The sequence below is a fragment of the Trichechus manatus genome, unplaced genomic scaffold (genome assembly GCF_000243295.1).
Source record: "Trichechus manatus latirostris isolate Lorelei unplaced genomic scaffold, TriManLat1.0 scaffold00013, whole genome shotgun sequence".
In the NCBI taxonomy this organism is placed as follows: Eukaryota; Metazoa; Chordata; class Mammalia; order Sirenia; family Trichechidae; genus Trichechus; species Trichechus manatus.
In genome coordinates this window covers 27101154-27121687 of record NW_004443949.1, presented here as the reverse complement: position 1 = coordinate 27121687, position 20534 = coordinate 27101154, and the positions used below count along the sequence as shown (strand labels likewise).

The 20534-nt window shown below is 38.8% G+C and overlaps 1 protein-coding gene across 1 annotated transcript in view; it reads right to left on the bottom strand.

Annotated features, from left to right (window-relative positions):
- Positions 1 to 279, bottom strand: part of DACH1 (dachshund family transcription factor 1) — a 472093-nt gene extending 471814 nt beyond the window's left edge. Inside the window, exon 1 of the mRNA XM_023726745.1 lies at positions 1 to 279. This exon is cut by the window's left edge and continues 611 nt beyond it. Within this exon, the coding sequence (XP_023582513.1) occupies positions 1 to 279 (279 nt within the window).
- Positions 280 to 20534: the final 20255 nt, after the last annotated feature.

Genomic DNA, 20534 nt, shown 5'->3' with positions numbered 1-20534 from the left:
GCCGCCACCGCCGCCTCCGTTGCCGCCGCTACCGCCGCCGCCTCCGCTGCCGCCGCCGCCGCCGATGGAGGTGACTGTGGCCGTTGCCGCCGCCGCCGCTATGGGCTCCGGCCGGAACAGAGTTGGCCCTGAGGAAGCCGGCGGCCCGATGGACGGAGCCGGAGACGAGGTCGCCGAGGAGGTGGAGGTGGTGGTGCCGGAGGAGGAAGCAGACGTGGAGATCGGGGGTTGAGGGGGGACCAGCTGGGTCGGAGGGATCAAAGCCGCCGGCACTGCCATGGTCACATATAAGGGGAAACAGAAGGAGAAGCGAGGGGAAAAGTTGCCACACACCCCGGGGAGGGGAAGGGTAAAAAAGGGGAGAAGGAGCTAGGGGGCAACAACAACAACAACTCTAGGAGAAAACGAGGAGGAGAAAGGGGAGAGAAGGGGGGAAAAGGCGGTGAGGGTAAGAAAGAGCGAGCGCAGGAGGGGCGAGCGCGAGAGGCGCTCTGGAGAGAAACGCACAAAAGTGTCCCGCAAGTCGAAATGCGAGTCCTCTCCGGGGGCTGGGCAACGGGGGCTGGTTTGAGGTGGGGGTGGTCGGGGGCGGGGAGGGTCGGCTGTTGTTGTGTGGGTCCCGCTCTAGCACAAAGTTAAGGATGAAGGTGAAAAGGAGGAGGTTTGAAGGACTTGGGTTCTCCCTGGCAAGTACATTGATCAAAGATTGAGAGGGGAATGACAGAGAGAAAATGAGCTGAAAAGTGCAGGCTGCCGGCTGGACGAGTTGTTGTTGTCACACGGTGCAGAGGGGAGGAGCTCCGGAAACTTGAAATACCCTTTGAAGCCGCAAAAACCTCGCTCACTAGTATTAACCCAAATTATCCAACCAGGAACTCGGAGCAAAGACTCCGAGAGCGCGAGACACAGAAGGAGAGCAAGTGTGAGAGAAAGGCTGGAGGGGAGGGGGAGGATAAGGAAAGAAACTGTGGGAGGGACGGAGAGGAAAAGCCAGAGACACAGAATTAGCGATGGGAAAAAGAGAAACAGACCATCTACTTCTCTTCTACTACCGTTAGGTTGCATGTCTAATATTCCATTTTGTCCGCGACGACACGTATTTTTTTTTTTCCAAAAAGCTTCTAAGTAATCTGCCAGCATAAAGAGGAGCCAGAGCGCTCCGAGCTTTTTAAAAGATTTAGGATGTATCTCCGTGCGTTTTGCAATGAGTATAAATGAAAACACACCTCCTCACTTCATGATTGTTAAAAAATTAATTTGAGGAAAATTCACATGTAAGCAAAACGTATGTTTTATACATCTGCTTTATTTGTCTGTTAAAGTATTTACTTGATTAAAGATTGAACATTCAAGGTAGGATAGTTTGAAGTTGTCGGGGAAAAAGGACGAAAAATCTCTTAAGAATAATGAAATACTCTGTATTCAATTCCTTATTTCCTAATATTTGTGGAAAGAAACGCTTTCCATGATGTGACTGGGTCAGAATAACTTCACTTTCGCTCCAAAGGCAGGTCAGAAATGCCTGTTATATCACATTATACCTAGAGAATTCAAAGAAATCAGGCACCCTTGAAGATTTAGAAAGTAGGAAACAAGAATACACTGCTTTTTCTCGCCCCAAACTCTGTAATTAATTCACCTGTCTTGCATAGTAACAAGTATCCTTGAGTCCTTTAAGACCCAACGCTAGTCGACAGTGTTATTTGAATTATACAGTAGTTATGATTTATATATATATATATGTATATATATAAAAGTATCACTATATTTTGGGAAAGCTTTTTAGTTTATCAGTGAAAATGTGCTTTGTAAATAATGAGAACAAAAACAAAGCTAACTAGTTGACTTGTAAAGGCAGCTACATTTAAAAACAGTATCAGGCTGAGTTTAGACTGATTCTCTTCCCTTCTTCCTCTCTCATTTTCATCCCTTTCCTAACCTGTTGCATGGAGGTATTTATTCAAGGACTTCTGAACAACATGATTTGAGCATAGGTCAAATCAGTTCTCGGCTTTTATCTCTAGGAGTCTTAAATAATTAGGCTTCCAACTTGTCTACACATGTTCAGTGACTTCACAAGCTATGAAACAATGTTTTAGCACTTGACATATTTTTAAAATTAACTATTAGCAGTAAGTTCACAGAATTGGGAAATTTCACAATGAAATTTCTGCCATTTTGCTGTTAAATCATTATCATATTTCTCTTTATCATTTTAATTCTTTAAACTTTTTGAAATTCAGTGCCAACAGGCACAGGAAATATTTACAGAGAGATACCACACTCTTAACTAATTTGTCTAGGTTTATGCTAAACTATTTGGGGGCGTAACAGTTATATCAGTGGCTTTCCTGGGTTATAAGAATTCAGAAAATTGATTGTTTTGGGAAAGTAGCTAAACTTCAACAATGATAGGTAAAGTTTACACAATTGTTTGGCCTAGTTAATGTATTTTAACATATTTAGAAATAATTCATATTAATTTTCAGCCCTCATATATTTCCTCAATTAAAAGCCTTAATTCCATATGTAACACATCTCGCCAAAACGCTTTAAGCGTTTAGGTATATTTTGGAAACTACTGTCTTTTAAAAATAAATGTCAACTTACCAAGTTAATGTGGGGGTGGGGGGAAGGAAGAAGGAGAAACTAATTTTACATTGGAATGGCATGCACAACTATATTAAACTCCAGTATAGTTTAAAACGCTAAAGTTTTATTGCTTTTAATACTAAACCTACAAATAGAAAAAAAAAAAAGAGGGGGGAGTAAATGCTGAAAATCTGTCCTTACTATTCTCACATTTCCTTAAACTCTTACTCACCTAATACCTGCCACATTGGAAAGGCACAGACAGACATAGGAGGTAATGAATGCAGACCAAGCCATAATCCCACCCTACTTCGAAGCAAACTCCAATTTTTCCACTGCAGAGGAAACTGCGCCTCCCAGCATGTGCTCCACTCAGAAGCAGGATTTGGGGCATTTGCCCCTTCCAGTATGGGAGATTTCTGGGACCTCAGGTCTCTAAACCATTTCAGGGAACCACCACTCACTCCTTTAATCAAACAATAGGATTAGAAAATGTGTATAATGCAAATTAAAACATTTAGGGAAAAAAGTCTCAAGAATCTTCAAGGTTTCTTTTCCTTTCTTGTTTCTTTTTTGGGAAATGTTACCAATGATTAAGGCAAACAGTATTTAACAACAGCAGATAAATCAGCTCAAGAAAGATTTCAAATTTTTACTCTTCCCATTGCATCTTAAGCTTTCAGAGCTTTGTCTTGTTTGTTTATTGTTTCACATTTCTTCTTGTTTCGGGTCCTCTCCCTCCATCTCATCTTCCCCGATGTTCACTCAATTTGCATAAGCAAAACTCAAAGTACTGTAACTGATATTAGAAAATTCTCCGTGTTTTGTGAAGATGTATTGTGCTGAAATCAATAAGACTGTTTAAAATTCAAAGACCTGCAAATCGTTCTGTTTGTCCTTTGATAGGGCCTGTGCTGATTAAAATGCTACCAAGAAAGCTTAATTGCTGCACTAATTAAGAAGTCTTTAATTTCTTTTCTAGGATATCGTTTGAAGCTGAGCTTGTACCAGTTCAGGGAAGGTGTTTTCTTCCCTCCCTCTACCCTCTTCTGGCCCCTCCCCTCCACCCTCCTCCCTTGTCCCTCCACTCCCCACCCCATATCTGTATGAATGGGAAGTAACAGAGACTGGTCTCAGGTCTTACCATCTCTTACTTAACAAAAATCGGCACAGGATGCAGAGTTCAGTGCAGTCTGAAGTGCCGTTTTGAGAAAAGCTGTAAGGTTGCAGGAGACAGTAAGAAAATACAGAGTAGCTTTTGCAGCTAAAGTCACGGTGAATACCTGGATAACAACAGGCGCTTTAGCCTGATGATGAGGGCATCCTAGTTAGTTAAAAAGGAGCAGTGACAGGGAAATGCTTCTATTGAAACAGGGACACATAAAGTCATATTTTCAAACACTTGTTAAAAAAGAAGACGAATAAATCTGTAAAAGGTGGATTTATAGTTGGGATTTGGTGAGTATCATTTTATTTTATGAGTATAAAAACATGAGTTCTATGGGGATTTATTTTTGACCCTTTTTATAACCCAGGGAAGTATAACACTGTATTACATCCATTCCATTCTTATCTATTGACCTATTTTATTCACTGATTTCTCAAGTGGGGAAACTGACTAAATGATTTCACAAAGCTTTCTCCGTAATCAATAGTCATTTTTTTTTAGGTTTATTCATGCTGCATTATAATTCTGGTAAACGACTGCAAAGCAGAAGATTGTAAGAAATACAAATATTGACAAAGCCAGGGTAAGTCATTTCTTTAAATCTTCAGGGTCTCGATGTAGCAATTGATACTGTTATTAAAAATGAAAAGATTGAAAAGGCATATTTCCTAGAATATAGAAAACTAAAATGACTGAATAACTTAAAGGCAATGCACATCTGTATGTTTCTTAAATATCTCAAAATTTCCTGAAAGCTTTGAGTATCCTCTTTTATAGCATCATTAAGTGAAACAGAAGCATTTGGGGCATATACAGAAAGGCCAACAAGAAAAAACTCATTACAATTTTATTCTTTCAGTTTTTTTCCAAGTGCTGTTAGAGGCATGCATAGAAAAATACAGATGTATACTCCAGACATATACTGAATTCCTTTCAGTGACAGGGCAAGGAGATAACACGCTTAATAGATTCAGGGGGAGCTTTATCATTCTGAGCACGACGTCACTCTAATTATGTTTACTCTAATTGAAAGCAAGGTTTTTTTGGAATCTGAAATTACTTTTAGAATTTTTTTTTTAAATAATGCAAGTGGATCATATGTTGATCACAGCATTTCAATCTTTCAAAATGTATTGGAAAATTAAATGAAAAGTGGAGTTTGGTACAAACAATGCCCCAGGGCAAGAAACAACTAACACTAGATTTTCCAGTCCAGCCATAACACAAATCAATTTGAGCACACTTCTATGGCCAGACTGCCAGATTGTTATGACTGCTAATTCACTCAATCAAAGAGTGCATTAGCACACCCTGCACAAATAGCTTTAACAATAGAGTGCACTTTTGAACAGTTCTAAGATGTATCACAATGGTGAAGGAAAGAGGAAGATCATTTTTACATCTGCATATTTACTAATGGACCCATTTCCGTAATAGAATAAAAGAAGACAGAGATAAATTTCAGGCATAGGTTTATTAAAGAGCTATCAAAGTTTGGCAAATCTAGAAAGGTATCAGGGTACCAGTAGTTCACTGACTTTGTTAAATGTTTCTCAGGAGAGAGTCCAAAATTGATGTTTGCACTTCAGTAGTAAATCATTGAAGATGGAGAAATTATGCCAAGTAACTCTCTCAAGCCTTTTTAACTCAGATGCACGGCCTCACCAATCAGCTGAGCAGATAAACCTCAACTTCCTTAAGCAAAGACTTCCCCTGCTTTTACACTTTCAGACTCTGATCTCCCCATTTAGTGTTCCAACTTCTGGCTTTTGATGGCTCTCACTTTCATAATCTTCCCCTCTTTTCCAAATCCCTGCACCCTCAACAACTACTAAGACTTTTATTTCACTGATGCTTTCTCTAATCAAGCACAGAGAGCTTAGTGATGAATTACCCGAAGGACGGAAGGTGGAGGGCTGAAGGTGAAAACACCATAACTTGAAGTACTCAAACTATGTGTTGTAAACTTCCATTTTTAATAAACAGGTGGTTAAAATGGTTCTAAATAATGCTGATTTGTTTTGCAACACGGAAATGCACGGACTCTGTATATGCTTACTGAGTACGTATAATAATTGTATATTCACATTCATGTTTACATAGATCCCAGAGCCAAATGGTGCAATTTGGCACCCCTGTTCCTCTCTCCCTGACCTTCTTCACCACCTCCCACCCCCATTTTTCCTGGCTGTAGGTGAAGGTGACATATGGCAGAGAATACTTTGCTGGTTATGGAACATATTTTTGAAAATCTCTAAACCTATATGGGGGAAGTAGGATAGTGGCAAGAAGAACAGCTACAAAAAAAAAAATCATCTTTTTTTTTTCTGACTTCAGACTATCATTTCCATTACTAGTAGTCAACTGCCCATGATACTTGAGCTATACTTTCCTGTCCTTACTTATTTCCAGGGTAACTGTCCTTAATTTCATTTGTAGGTTGATATTAAGGGTTTTATGGTCAAATATTTGATAAAAAAACAAGCAAACACGGCAATGTAATTTTAGAGTTGGATTGTAAAACAAAGCAGCAACAGAAACAGTATCTTCATCTCTTAAATCAGACCATTATGAGAGTAATAAGCCTGGATTGAAATTAAAGTTAAAAGCCAGGCAGATATTTAGATCTCTAGTTTTCCAGAAAATACTGCATCTTACCATATGTGGTAGTTTTCTAATTGTCATCTTCCTTTCTCTTAAAAGTAAATAACTAAAAACTCTTTTTCTCTAAAAAAGATCAGTATGAAGGCATATATATTGCTTAGGGGTACATAGGAGTGCGAGTGGGGAAAAAGGCTTATGGTTTGTTGTAGTGCAAGTGCATGTTTAATATTAAAACACAAAATATTGTATAAGTGTATAATGTTAAGAAATATATTAAACTGATTATAAAAGTTTCTATTGATTCACTGTCCACTTTTTTGTGTTGTTTTAGGTGTTACTGTTTTAACTTACTAGCTTAATTCTTTCTTTCTCTTTGCTTTATTAAATGAAAGAAGAGGTCATTGTCCAACAAAATAGCCTATATCAATTATTCTGTTTGAAGTCAGAAATTTCAAGGATTGTTAGAAAAGAGTAAACTTCTTATTTACTTATTGTCCTTCAGAACAAAGAGATTTTTTAAAAAGTTAAAATAACAATTTCCACCTTCTAGCCTGAGATCTTATACGTCAAGTTTCAGCCCAGAGCAAATTTTTACAACAACTTATAAACCCCTGTAACAGAGGGTTTATTATAATGGAAGTGCTGACACAATCTTAACTATAGCATTGTAAACGGCTATGCTATAATATCCATTAAGCAGAAAGAAAAATAAGCTGGCTGATCAATAATTTATACAAAGAGTACCAACTGCAGACATAATAACTGTAATGTTTGCAAAGCAATCTCTCTGCTCTCCAGGTTTAACAGTAAACGCAAACTAGCAATGCTGTTAATTTCCAACTCCTACAGATAAGAATACAAACAAATTACTTAAAATTATATTTTGCTCAACATTTAGCATGCCTCGATGGGATAAAATAAAATTTGATTATGATGCAACTTGTGCCGGATACAAAGCTGTTTTGTTTTCCAGCACATTTTATTATGGAAGGACATTCATTTGGAACATCAATTATGGGGAAATAGTATGTTTCAATGGGTTGACTTGGGTCAGGCAGGCTCTTCTAAGAGTTATTCAGACATGGAAACAGATTGACACTGTTTAACTTCAAAGAAAGTTACAGGGTTTTACAGAGCCACAACCTGAAATACAATACTTCATGCTCTGATCCAAGTCAACTGTCGGTAAAAACACACCTTGTAGTTAGAGTTTATGGGAAAAAAGACATTGGTTTGGAAAACGTGGCCACCATTAGCATCCAGAGATCTGGGAATGTTCATTTATAAGTCTCATTTGCATGGAAGCTCAGTGTGTCATTTCTACCTAATAAATGTAGATCATAAAATGTGAGCATTATTTTCTTATCTGGAAAATTCTTTTTAATATATTTTAGTAAATGTCCACATTTATTACCGCTTTCCTTTTTATAGTGTCTACATAGGTTGAGCGTGTTATTTTTATTTTTTTTTTTTTAAATAGCAATGGCTTTTAAAGCAGGAAAAGAAGATTTGACAAGGGTAGAAGAACAAAATAGGAGAATTGAAGGATCCCAAATTGCCCACTATATACATACTTGAAGTTGAACCAGACTGTACATTTCTGAGGTTCACATCTCCATCAGTCTTTTTGTCTGTTCATTTCCTTGGGGGAGGGGGTGTGGAACCCAGCAGAATGAAGAGACTTTGCTATCAGAGTTGTAAAATGGTGTATTACCCTGTGAGCAATTGCACTTGGAAAGGAACCAGTAATTTATATGAGAAGTGTTTAAGATTGCCTGCTCACCCAGTGATCCATGCCAGGTCAGTTCCAGTAATGCTAGAAAACAAAAGGAGGTGCACATCACTGAGAAAGAGACACCTTATACGCCTTAAGAGCTTGAGAAGGGAAGCGCTAAAATGCCATTTTCTCAAATGAACTGATCATTACCATTTAAAATCCTGAGAGCTGTGGGACTGGGGAGGAGAGAAAGATTTTTTTCTTTTGATTTAACAGGGCTCTGAAGTACTAGTTTTAAGGGGGAGGTGTTTTGTTGTGATTGTATCTCAGCCCTGTGCTTTAGCAAAGGTTAAATCTTGAAACAAAGGTGCATTTTTAAACAATGGAATGGAAAAAGATGAACACTGAGAATGTACTCAGTCCATTTTAAACTTAGAAATTAACTGTTTTGAAAACCACCAGTACAAATAGTAATACAACTGTCTGCTAATAATGCCTATCCCAAGCCCCAAGATGTTGTTAATTTTTTACTTGAATGGATTTCCCCAGACCAATCCCTCACTCCACCAGTTTTCCGGAGAGGACTGTGGGATACTGGCAGAGTGTTATGTAAAAAAACCACTTCTTAAGAATCCTTCACAGACTTCTTTATTCCTGTTTAACATAAACAAAGTACAGGTTCTCTGAGTATACAGGCATTGGGAAAAAGATTGCAACTTTGTCATCATCAAGCATATGCTTTTCCCATTTTTCAAAAAGTCAGTTTTTGAATCAGGCCTCAGTTTTCTCAGACATTCAGCATATGCTATGATTATCCTCATAATCCACTCTTGGGCATTTGAACAAAAAACTAAAGAAAATGACTATATTTCGTATATAAGTGAGAATTTATAATTTACTGATTGACTCAAGACTCGGCACATCCAGGAGATTTTGCCGATTTATCCCCATGTGTCATGATAATTTTCACCCTCCATCTGGTGGTTAAGACAATTAGGCTTTTACACTTGTTGATATGTTTCTCTTCTGTCGGTCTCAAGTTGTTTCTATTCCTTTCAGATACCTAGTATGATGCTTAGCACTTGCTGTGTGCTCAATAACTGGTTAATTAAAACTGCTTTTGTATTATGCCACTCATTTCCTTTACCCCAAAATTGTATAAACTGCTCATTCCCCAAATCAGATATTATTTGATTCAGACCAGGATATTGAAGAGTAACCAAATTTTAGATGTGCTCATTTCTATTCTAGTATACAACTAATTTAGGGAAATTCTTGAGGCAAAAATCCAGGGACACTAATATGTTGGGTTTCAAATAGCTGGAAAAGAGAATCTTAAAGCTGTACCTAAGGTTTGTATTTGAGGTCCATACAGAAAGAAACTTCTTTTCTTTGTCATCTGAGGATCCACTGGGGAGTCTTCACTAAGACTAAAAATTTGATAGTACACCCTGAAGTGCTACTGTAGATGATGAGGAAAACGCAGATTTGTGTGAAATTCTACCATAAAATGTGAGTAAGCAGAGGGTGTGTGGAACAATTTGTATAGATTTTATTTTAACACCACTATCACTATAATGTACATAACATTCTTTATTATACAGAGCACACTTATTTTTGTGTACTGACTGTATAGTAAGTGCTATGCTCGTTTCTGAGGATACAAAGATGAAAGCCATTCCTCCTAACTGGATATTCATACACATTATCTCAGTTGCTTCTTATTACCAGAACATCATTGAAATTCAGTATTGGGGTACTCAGGAAGATCATCTAATGCTAGGATTGTAGATCTCAAGCTGCCATTTCCCCCATCCAATGACCATGGCAAACATCACAAACCTTCTCAAATCCTTGCTCAGTTCTTGCTCAGAGGCACCCTCAGAAAGATTCTGCACATAGAACTGTAGGCAACCTCTCACTACTGTCCGTTGGATTCATCCCTATATGCTATCCCTGATTTTGCATAAGAGGAGACTGGAAATTAGCAAGATACTAGAACTTCCCTATCTACTCACAGCCAATTGATGCTTAAGTCAGGCATTGGGCCAAAGTCCTCACTGATCTTTCCCCCACAACTGTCTTCAGATGAGAACTTTGTGAGGTAAGCAGAAGATTTTTTTAAATTTTATTTCATATATAAACCAAACCCATTGCTGTCCAGTTAATTCTGACTCATAGCTACATGTATAGAAAACCAAAAAAAAAAAAAACCCAAACCCTTTGCCATCGAGTTGTTTCTGACTCATAGCTACCCTATAGGACAGAGTAGAACTCCCCCAAAAGGTTTCCAAGCAGCAACTGATGGATTCTAACTGCTGACCTTTTGGTTAGCAGCCATGCTCTTAACCACTGGACCACAGGGCTCTAATAGACAGGCATAGCTGATTTAGAGATATAATTCTCTGCCTGTTTTTACCACTGTATAACAAATCTCTCTAGGTTCTCATACAGTAACGTGTCCTCAGTATCTGCTTAGAGTTATGCACTCAGTGCTTCAATGCAGCATGATGAGGAGGGAGCATCCTGAAAAAATTTGGAAATATAGTTATTTCAAGGATGAGATCTTTGAAGGAGAAATACTTAACTGGCTTGTAATGTCAGAAAGTTATTCAAACTGCAAAAACTCCTGGAGTTCCTTGACTTCTGTAATTACTTCTGGTTTCCTTGGTTACAAAATGGCAGCATCCACCAGTAACAGCCACCTTTTGAAGAGCTTTGCAAAATCAAGTACTAAGGCAGCAGTCGACTGTATAAACCCTAGTCTACTTTTCCACAGGGGACTATCCAAGCTCTTTCTCTGATACTTTTTCATCCTGATTTCAAGAAAGGTCACTTTCTACTTCTTTCCCAGGAGATGATTCAGGGTTCACTCACAGCTATTCCTAACAGAGCAATAACACACCCTCCTGCTGCCCTATTTAAATTGCCTGAACTGTGTGGCTTTTTCGTTTACTCTCCCTTAGAGTGAAACTGTAAAGTAGGGAAGGCTTGAATGGCCTGAGTCTTCAAAGAAGTGCCTTGAGCTCTGGAATGCAACAAAGTGGAAGAAGCCACTGAACACCAGGAAATGTCAACAATAAGGCAGGAATGCCTAGGCAGGTAGATTGGGACCTTCTAGGCATTTTTAGGGACAAGGCAACCAACTCAGCTGAATATGAAAACTGGCCTTTTCCAAAAAACTAATTTAACTGATTTTGAAACATATTGATATCAGTATTAGCATAAGTTTAAGTACGTGTTTACCAGGAGGTTCTTTATTATGTTTTTACATTAAGTGATTTGACTGACAAATTAATGATTGTTATTAAGCCAAGGAAGGATTAAAATTTCCAATAAGGAATAGTCCAAACATTCTGCTCCTAATAGGAAGCTTTAGGCCTTGACTGAATAAAACATCTAAAAAGACATAAGATCAAACTAATTTTAATAGTTAAAATGCATTTACATTTACTTGCACTCTGTTTCATGTTGAACTTAAAAGAAGGTAAAATGTTCTCAAATACTGTAAGTTGATAGTAGCAATTGGAAGCTTACTTCTAAGAAAAGAATATAAAAGGGAAAATATGGAATTAATAATCTATAATTAATAAGTTTCATTATAAATATAATAGGTATTAGATGGCACATCCAACACCTAAACAAAACAGTATTTTATATGCAAAAGTAAAAAGACAAACATATCTTCTATATTTCTTTTAACCTTAATATTCAGAATAAGCATCATCAGCTTTTTGGTACATTTTCTTATCTAAAATGTTACATTAAGTCTAACTGCTACTTGTTGAATCTCCAAAAGAAACCTAATCAGAAATTGTCAAAGGTAAAACAACATGCAAAGAGTTGTTTACACACTTTGGATTTATGTGGGTTAATATTAATAAGCATCATAAAACATAAGACATTTAAAACTCAACATCAAAGTAATATTATAGTTTGAAGACTTCTAGATATTAATGGAGCTTATTTTATGTTGGAATTAAAAGAATATTTTCTTTAAAAATATACTTAGATTTGTGTAGTTTGATAATCTTCTGTTTTAATAACATGATCACTACAATATATTTCACAGGGTTAGCTACACAGACAGGGATCCAAGGAATTGCTGTACACACATACACACACATACACAGCTATTTTCAGAATTTTCTAAATAGCAATTACTTTCTCTAGGTTTATAGTTTATAACTCATGGTATTTTTGGTATGCAAAAAAATATATACTTTTCCTTTTCATTTAAGTAATTTTAGTCTAAAAGCACTTAATAATCATAGCTGCACAGCAAAGCAAAGGTTTGTTATGTAAACATTTCACTTTAATATCAGCCTTTGTTTTCCAATACAATGCTTTAAAAATATCCTTTGTTGTATAAAGGACATTGTTGCAAAAAGGCAGCTCAAAACTTGTCCTTCCCTTCCTTTCATTGATCTGTTGCCTCTTAGGCAATATGAACAGCTGTCTTCAGCTCACCCACAAGCAAGCTGAACATAATAATAAGTTAGTGTTACTGGCCTGTATCTATGAATGATTATACAGAGTGTGCCAGTTCTTTTCCACTAAAGATAAAGTAACAAAGATACCATAGAAAAGTAAACTGGTTAGTAAAAGCAAACAGACACTTCTGCCTTTATGGTTTAGTTATTCTCTAGTAACCACTGAGTTTCTCTTGGAGTTGGGTTTCCAATAAGGTGAAGCTGCCCTCTGTAGGGCACTCCCAGTAAATACTGCTTCCTTATATTGGGTAACAACATACAAGTTTTTTCCTCCAATTTAAATATAAATAAGTAAACAAACAAATATTCAGAACTGTGCATTAGCACACATTTAAACTCTTTATAAATCTTAGGGGGGAATTGTTACAATGCCTACAGTTATGCAGATCCAGTGCCTTTTCAAAATGAGAGAAATTGAATACTGAGACAGCTGGAAAGCACACCGGGGCTTGATGTTTATTGACGTGGTGGTATGAAACAGGATGGGTATTATAAATTCAGAGCCACTGCCGAAAACAAAGACAGAAGGTCCTGCAATAGTTGAGTGAAAAGTGGATCTAAACAGAAGAACCCACATGAAGAGAGACACATTCACCACATAATAAATACACCTCCCCAAAAGGTCTTCTTATCTTCCCTTCTTATAAAGGTTACCATAATGCAGATTTTCATTATCAGTCCCACTGGGTAGCATATAGCTCAGTAAGAAATTGCTTTTGTTACCATGCTCATAGAAAGAGATTAGCTATTTCACCAGATCTCTAGGGGCTATTTGAAATTTTGGGAATTCTCTCTGTAATTTAAATTGGAAGTTAAAGCCAATGTGAATAGACTAGGGAAAATCTCACAATTTAAAGTTCTCCATCTGGAAGTTTCTTCATCACTCATTGCAAAAGTACAAACTGAAATCACATTTGTTACAGACAAGAAAGATTTCATCAGTGATGATGAAATTACATTTCTATTAACATTTTAATAATTAAGCATTTTTGGTTATAAAGAGAAACCTAAAAATAAACTTAACAGTGTTTTGATTTTTTTTTCTTTATCGTCTTTGCATATTATTTAGAATCTATCAATGAAGTCATCTATTTAAATGTTTTGGGCTATGAATTTAGCCTGTATGAAATGTGTGTAGGCCAATTTAGCATCACTGTATTGGAAGTTACTCATTGCCATCATATCGATTCCGACTCATAGTAACCCTATAGGACAGAGTAGAACTGCCCCATGGGATTTCCAAAGAGCAGCTGGTGGATTCGAACTGCAGACTTTTGGTTAGCAGTATTGCAAGTTAGGGGATGAATACGTGGGCATTGGGGCATAGGAAAGGGAAATGCCTGCCTCCTTTTTGCCTATACAACAGCATTTATTTTTCCATATCAGCTCAAACATCTTTTGCTCTGTGATTCTTTCATAAATCTTCAGGCTGCCTTCTCTATGCTCCCATAGCACAGGGTATATGCCTTAACTACAACAGCAACAGCATTGATGGAGCAATTATAGAAGTCCCTGGGTGGTGCAAACAGTTAAGCTCTCGGCTGTTAATTAATCAAAGATTGATGGTCCACCCAGAGGCTCCTCAGAAGAAAGTCTTGGCAATCTCCTTCCAAAAGATCACAGCCATTGAAAATCCGGTGGAGCACAGTTCTAATCTGAAACACGTGAGGTCACCATGACTTGGAATTGACTTGATGGAAACTGGTCACTGATTAGGCACTGTATTAAATACTTTATATGAATTATCTAATTTAAACCTAATAACACATAGAAAGAGAGGCAATTATTATTATCCCAATACAAAAATGAAGAAACAGAAGCTTGAAGAGGTTAAATTACTTGTCCACTCTATCCTAGGGCTTGCTTTCTTTTTGTCTATGATACACTTCCTCCTGATCTCACTTATTTTTCTCACCTGACTATCTTTCACATACTCAACTCACTTGCGCCCTCTTATGCCAGGACAAGCAGGTCAACCTCCTGTCAGATTGCCATGGCACCATGGCAGACTGCCATATTGGATGATTGAGCATTGTTACAGCCTCTCCCACAGCTACACAAATTTGTATCCTTAAATAATCAAGACTCTTAGTCTCAAACTGTAGAATTTAAGCTAGTTTGTCTATAAAGGGACGAAATTAGCTCACATAATCACTTTATAAGAAAGCCAGACACAATGGTTAAGTGCTTGGCTGCTAACTGAAAGGTTGGCAGTTTGAACCCTCCCATGACTCTGGGGAAGAAAAGACCTGGTGATCTGTTCCCATAAAGATTACAGCCAAGGAAACCCTATGGAGCAGTTCTACTCCTGTAGGGTCACTATGAGTCAGAATCAATTTGATGGCACACAACAACATCTAGTCTTAAAAAAAAAAAAAAAAAGAAGAAGACCAGAGATTCAAGTTAGTCTTAAGAATAACTGCAACCATAGACTTAAACATCTCCTCATATCATCTCTGATCTCTGAAGACACATTTTTCAGGGTGTCTTCCACCCAGGTGGATTCATGATACCTAGAGGTTATCATGTTCCATGTTTCCAACTCCAGCATAAGAAATGCATTCTGATGTGCTTTCTTGGTACCCAAAGTCAGAACTCTAAGGAAGGGCTCCGACTGTGTTACCTTGGGACAGATACACGTTTCAGGGCAAATAAACTGTGGTCAAGGGCAGTATGAAGTAGTGGTTAAGAATGTGTGAGATGTGAAGCCAGACTCCTGGAGTCCAAAACCTGGTCCGTATGTGATTAGGGACAAGTTTACATTTCTGTGCCTCAATTTCTTTATCTAGAAAAAAAGGAGATAATAATTGTACTCACATCATTGTATTATTATAATGATGATTAACTGTGTTGAGATAAAGAATTTAGAATAATGCGTGGTTCTAAATGTTAGTTATTGTTGATCATTCAGGCCTTAGGATTGGTTCAGCTTGAGTCAGATACCCACTCACAGCTCAATCAGTTTGACCAGTGAGGCACAGTAATTTAAGACCATTGAAGCTCACACTTGAAGGATATACTTATTGTGGGGGGCTGAGCAATTTTCCAGAAGGGGGAGACTTTCCAGGTGAGAGAATAGATAAAGAGGGCTAGCCAGACAAATCATCAGGTGCCTATTATACAACCATGAAAGACCACTCAACAATCTTCTTGTGTGTCCTGGATCAGTTCCATCTCCTGTTCCCCTCGCTGATGATCTTAAAAGTTCCTTAAATACTAGACCCAACTCCTATTTTCTTATTCTCTAATGGTACCCTTTTTATTCCAACAGGAAAGTTAAGATTGTAATGTCTTCATCATTTCTTGCTTGGACTGTTGATAGAGCCTCTTAGCTTATTCCTTTCCCATTATAGCCCTTCTCCCATCCACATTATTTCCTGATCCACACTGAAGCTTGAGTGTAATATCTTCAATATAAGTCTGTACATGTAATCCATATGCTTAAAACTCTTCAATGGCACCTCTTTACCTCAAGAATGAAGACTGAGCTAGTACTGGTACTGAGCATGACATAGGAGACCTTCTCCACCTCTCAGGTTTTGTATTTGAGAACTACCCAAGTGTAACGTTGTGTTTTAGAAATTCTAAAGTACTAAATTTATAAATTAAATCAAACTACTCCTGTACTGAGAACACTTGTATTGCTTCTCATTAGTCTTTGAACAGTTTTTTACAGCACTATATATAACATGTAATTATACATTGGTTGTTTACTTTTTTATTGTCTGACTATTCCCACCGGTAATTAGTTCTTTGAGACCATTTCTATTTTATTTTTTTATTATATTCTCTGTCTTGTATAGTGATTGGAATCTACAAGGTACTAACTACTTGTTGAATGAGAAATGACCTACTGCTAGTAATGAGTACACTGTCTTATTTCACGTGTCTGGATTTTTGCTTGTAACTATCTCTCTGACATTTATTTCCTTAGCTAATTTTTTCTTATACTCCAGGGATATATGTTCCCAAGAAAGATTCTCCTAACCCACAAAAGAGTTAGCTATCCTGTTTATATGGTCTCACATCATCCTGTGAATATCTCTATTTACTTATTTGTTACACTATATAGGTAGTGTCTGTCTTTGCCAATGTTAGGGAAAAGGTTTTAATCATTGTGATGGTTAAGTGTGTGTGTCAACTTGGCTGGGCCATGATTCTCAGTGGTTTGGCAGTTATATAATGATGTACTTTGACAGTTATGTAATGATGTGGTTAGCCTCTATGATGTGATCTGATGTGATTATCCAATCATTTGTAAGGGGAGTTTTCTAGGAGGTGTGACTTGCATCCAATAAATATATGGACATTATGGCAAAGCTTGCTTGCTTGCTCTGGATCGTGCATCCAGCAGGTCATCACCTGACCTCCAGTTCTTGGGACTTGAGTCAGTGACCTGCCGTATTACCTGCCGATCTTGGGGTACATTGGCCTCTGCAGCCTGGGAGACAGCAGCCTGCCTGCCATCTTACCTGCCAATCTTGGGTTCATTGGCATCTGCAGCTACGTGAGTCAGGAGAAGGCTCCAGCCTGACACCTGACCCACAGACTTGGGACTTTCCAGCTTCTACAACTGCACAAGCCATTTCCTTGAGATAAATCTCTCTCTCTGTTTTGCTTCTTTGAAGAATGCAGCCTAAGACATTTGGTACTGAGAATGGTTCTAGAGAAACAACATTATGAGTTTTCTAAGTTGGTTCTCAAGTCTTGGTTCTCAAGTTTGACTAGTCTTAAAGGCACTGATGACTTTGCATGCAGTAGTAAAGAAGGCACTGCTGATCCATAGTGTGAGGAGGCAATATTAATACACAAAATGTCATCACCAATAGATCAAGAATTGATGAGAAGCAAGGCTCTGGGTGATCTCATGTTTGATACTTTTCTACAATTTTGTCAGAATGAGAAGTATAGGGAAGCTGGTTTGTTGGTACTACTTTCTCTAGACAAAGTGATGAAAGAAAGAGATGAGCTCAGGACTTCAAATCACAGCTCAAGTGCCACATAAAAGATCTCAAAGTTGTCACTTGTGCCCTTAAAGAAAGCCTTTTTTCTTTTAGTAACAGAGAAAACCAAACCCAGAGTCTTATCATAACAGTGGCTTAATTACAATGCCAATTGAATTCCCCACCTCGAATGATGTCTGAAGTTAAAGTGAGGATATTGATTAGGAAGAAATGTGATCCTGAAACTTAGGATGGGGATATATGAGAAGATAATCAGGAAACTGGGGACACTGAGCCCCTAAATTCCATTGAATCAGTCCTACCAACAAAACCATCTCTCTTACTCCCATCTGAAGAGATCACTCCATCTTTGTCTGCTAAGCCACCCTCCCCAGTAAAACCATTACCCTTTCTACCTCCATCTGATGCAATTAACCCAGCTGTGCCTGAAGAGTCTGAGGTATTGCCTGAGGCAGTGCCTGGGGTGTTGCCTGGGGCATCCCCTGAGGTAGATACCTTAAAAGACATTGCTGAATGTTCCCAGGACCCACCCTCACCACCCATTTTTGCTTCTAGACCTGTAACTAGACTTAAGTCCCAGCAAGCTCCCAAAGATGAAGTACAAAATATGACCCAGAAGGAGGTATGCTACACTCCAAAAGAACTACTTGACTTTTGTAATATGTACAAACAGAAACCTGGGGAATATTTGTGGGAATTGCTATTAAGGATGTGGGATAATGGTGCAAGGAATGTAACATTGGATCAGTCTGAGTTTATTGATACGGGCCCATTAAGCACAGATTCTTCATTCAGAGTTTCAACTTGAGAGGTTAGGAAAGGATCTAATAGTTTATTTGGTTGGTTCACTGAAACATGGATTAGTGGCGGTCTGCACTAAAATCAAGTAGAAGAAGACACTTTCCACCTCAGTGAAATTTCTAGGGATCCAATGATCGAGATATTCCTTCTAAAGTGAAGGATAAGCTGTTACATCTGGCCCCTCCTACAACTAAAAAGGAGGCACATTGCTTGGTGGGCCTCTTTGGATTTTGACGGCAACATATTGCTCATTTGGGTGTGCTACTGCAGGCTGTTTATCAAGCGACTAGAAAAGCTGCTAGTTTTGAGTGGGGTGCAGAACAAGAGAAAGCTCTGCAACAGGTTCAGACTGCTATGCAAGCAGCTCTGCTACTTGGACCATATGATCCAGCTGATCCAATTGTGCTTGAAGTGTCAGTGGCAGATAGAGATGTTGTTTGGAGAGTCTTTGGTAGGCCCTTATTGGTGAATCATAGTGCAGACCCTTAGGATTTTGGAGTAAATCCCCGCCATCCTCTGCAGATAACTACTCTCCTTTTCAGAAATACCTTCTGGCTTGTTATTGGGCCTAATTAGAGACTGAACATTTAATCATAAGCCACCAAGTCACCATGCAGCCTGAGATGCTTATCCTGAACTGGGTGTTGTCTGACCCACAAAGCCATAAAGTCAGATGTGCACAGCAGCACTCCATCATTAAATGGAAATGGCATATATGAAATCAGGCTCGAGTAGGATCTGAAGGCACAAGTAAATTGTATGCTGAAGTGGCCCAAATGCCCATAGTCTCCACTCCTGTCACATTACCTGTCCTCTCCCAGTCTGCACCTATGGCCTCATGGGGAGTTCCTTATGATCAGTTGACTAAGGAAGAGAACACTAGTGCCTAGTTTACAGATGATTCTGCATGATATGCAAGCACCACTCAAAAGTGGACAGCGGCAGCACTACAGCCCCTTTCTGGGACCTCCCTCAAGGACAGTGGTGGAGGAAAATCTTCCTAATGGGCAGAACTTCTAGCCGTGCACCTCGCTGTTCACTTTGCTTGGAAAGAGAAATGGCCAGATGTGCACTTGTATGGTGATTCATGGGCTGTGGCCAATGGTTTGGCTGAATGGTCAGGGACTTGGAAGGAATATGACTGGAAAATTGGTGACAAGAAGGATCGGGAAGAGTTATGTGGTAGACCTCTCTGAATGGGCCAAAGAAGTGAAGATATTTGTATCTTATATGAATGCTCACCAAAGGGTGACGTCAGCAGAGAGGATTTTAACAGTCAAGTGGATAGGATGATGTGTTCTGTGGAAACCAGTCATTCTGCTTTCCCACTCACTCTCATCATTGCCCAATGGGCTCATGAACAAAGTGGCCATGATGGCAGGGATAGAGGTTATGCATGGGCTCAGCAACATGAACTTCTTCTCACCAAGGCTGAGTTGACTACAGCCACTGCTGAATGCCCAAACTGCCAGCAGCAGAGGCCAACACTGAGTCCCCAGTGTGGCACCACTCTTTGTGGCATTCAGCCAGCAACCTGGTGGCAGGTTGATTACATTGGACCATTTCCATTATGGAAGGACAGTGTTTCGTTCTTACTGGGATAGACACTTACTCTGGATATGGATTTGTCTTTGCACACAATGCCTCTGCCAAAACTACCATCCATGGACTCACAGAATGCCTTATCCCCCATCATGTTATCTCACATAGCATTGCCTAGGATGATGGGACTCACTTCACAGCAAATGAAGTACACAATAGGTTCATGCTCATGGAATTCACTGGTCTTACCATGTTCCCCATCATCCTGAAGCAGCTGGCTTGAAAGAACAATGGAATGGCCTTCTAAAGACACAATTATGGCTCCAGCTAGATGGCAACACTTTGTAGGGCTGGGGAAATGTTCTCCAGGAGGCTGTGTATGCTCAAAACTAGTGTCCAATGCATGGTGATGCTTTTCCTGTAGCCAGGATTCACGGTTCCAGAAATCAAGGGTGAAGATGGGAGTGGCACCACTCACTATTACCCCTAGTGATCCACTCACAAATTTTTTGCTTTTTGTCCCCGTGAACTTATGCCCTGGGGTTCTAGAGATCTTAGTTTCAAAGGTAGGCATGCTCCCACCTGGAGACACAACACAGATTCCATTGAACTTGAAGTTGAGAATTCCATCGGACCACTTTGGACTTCTCATG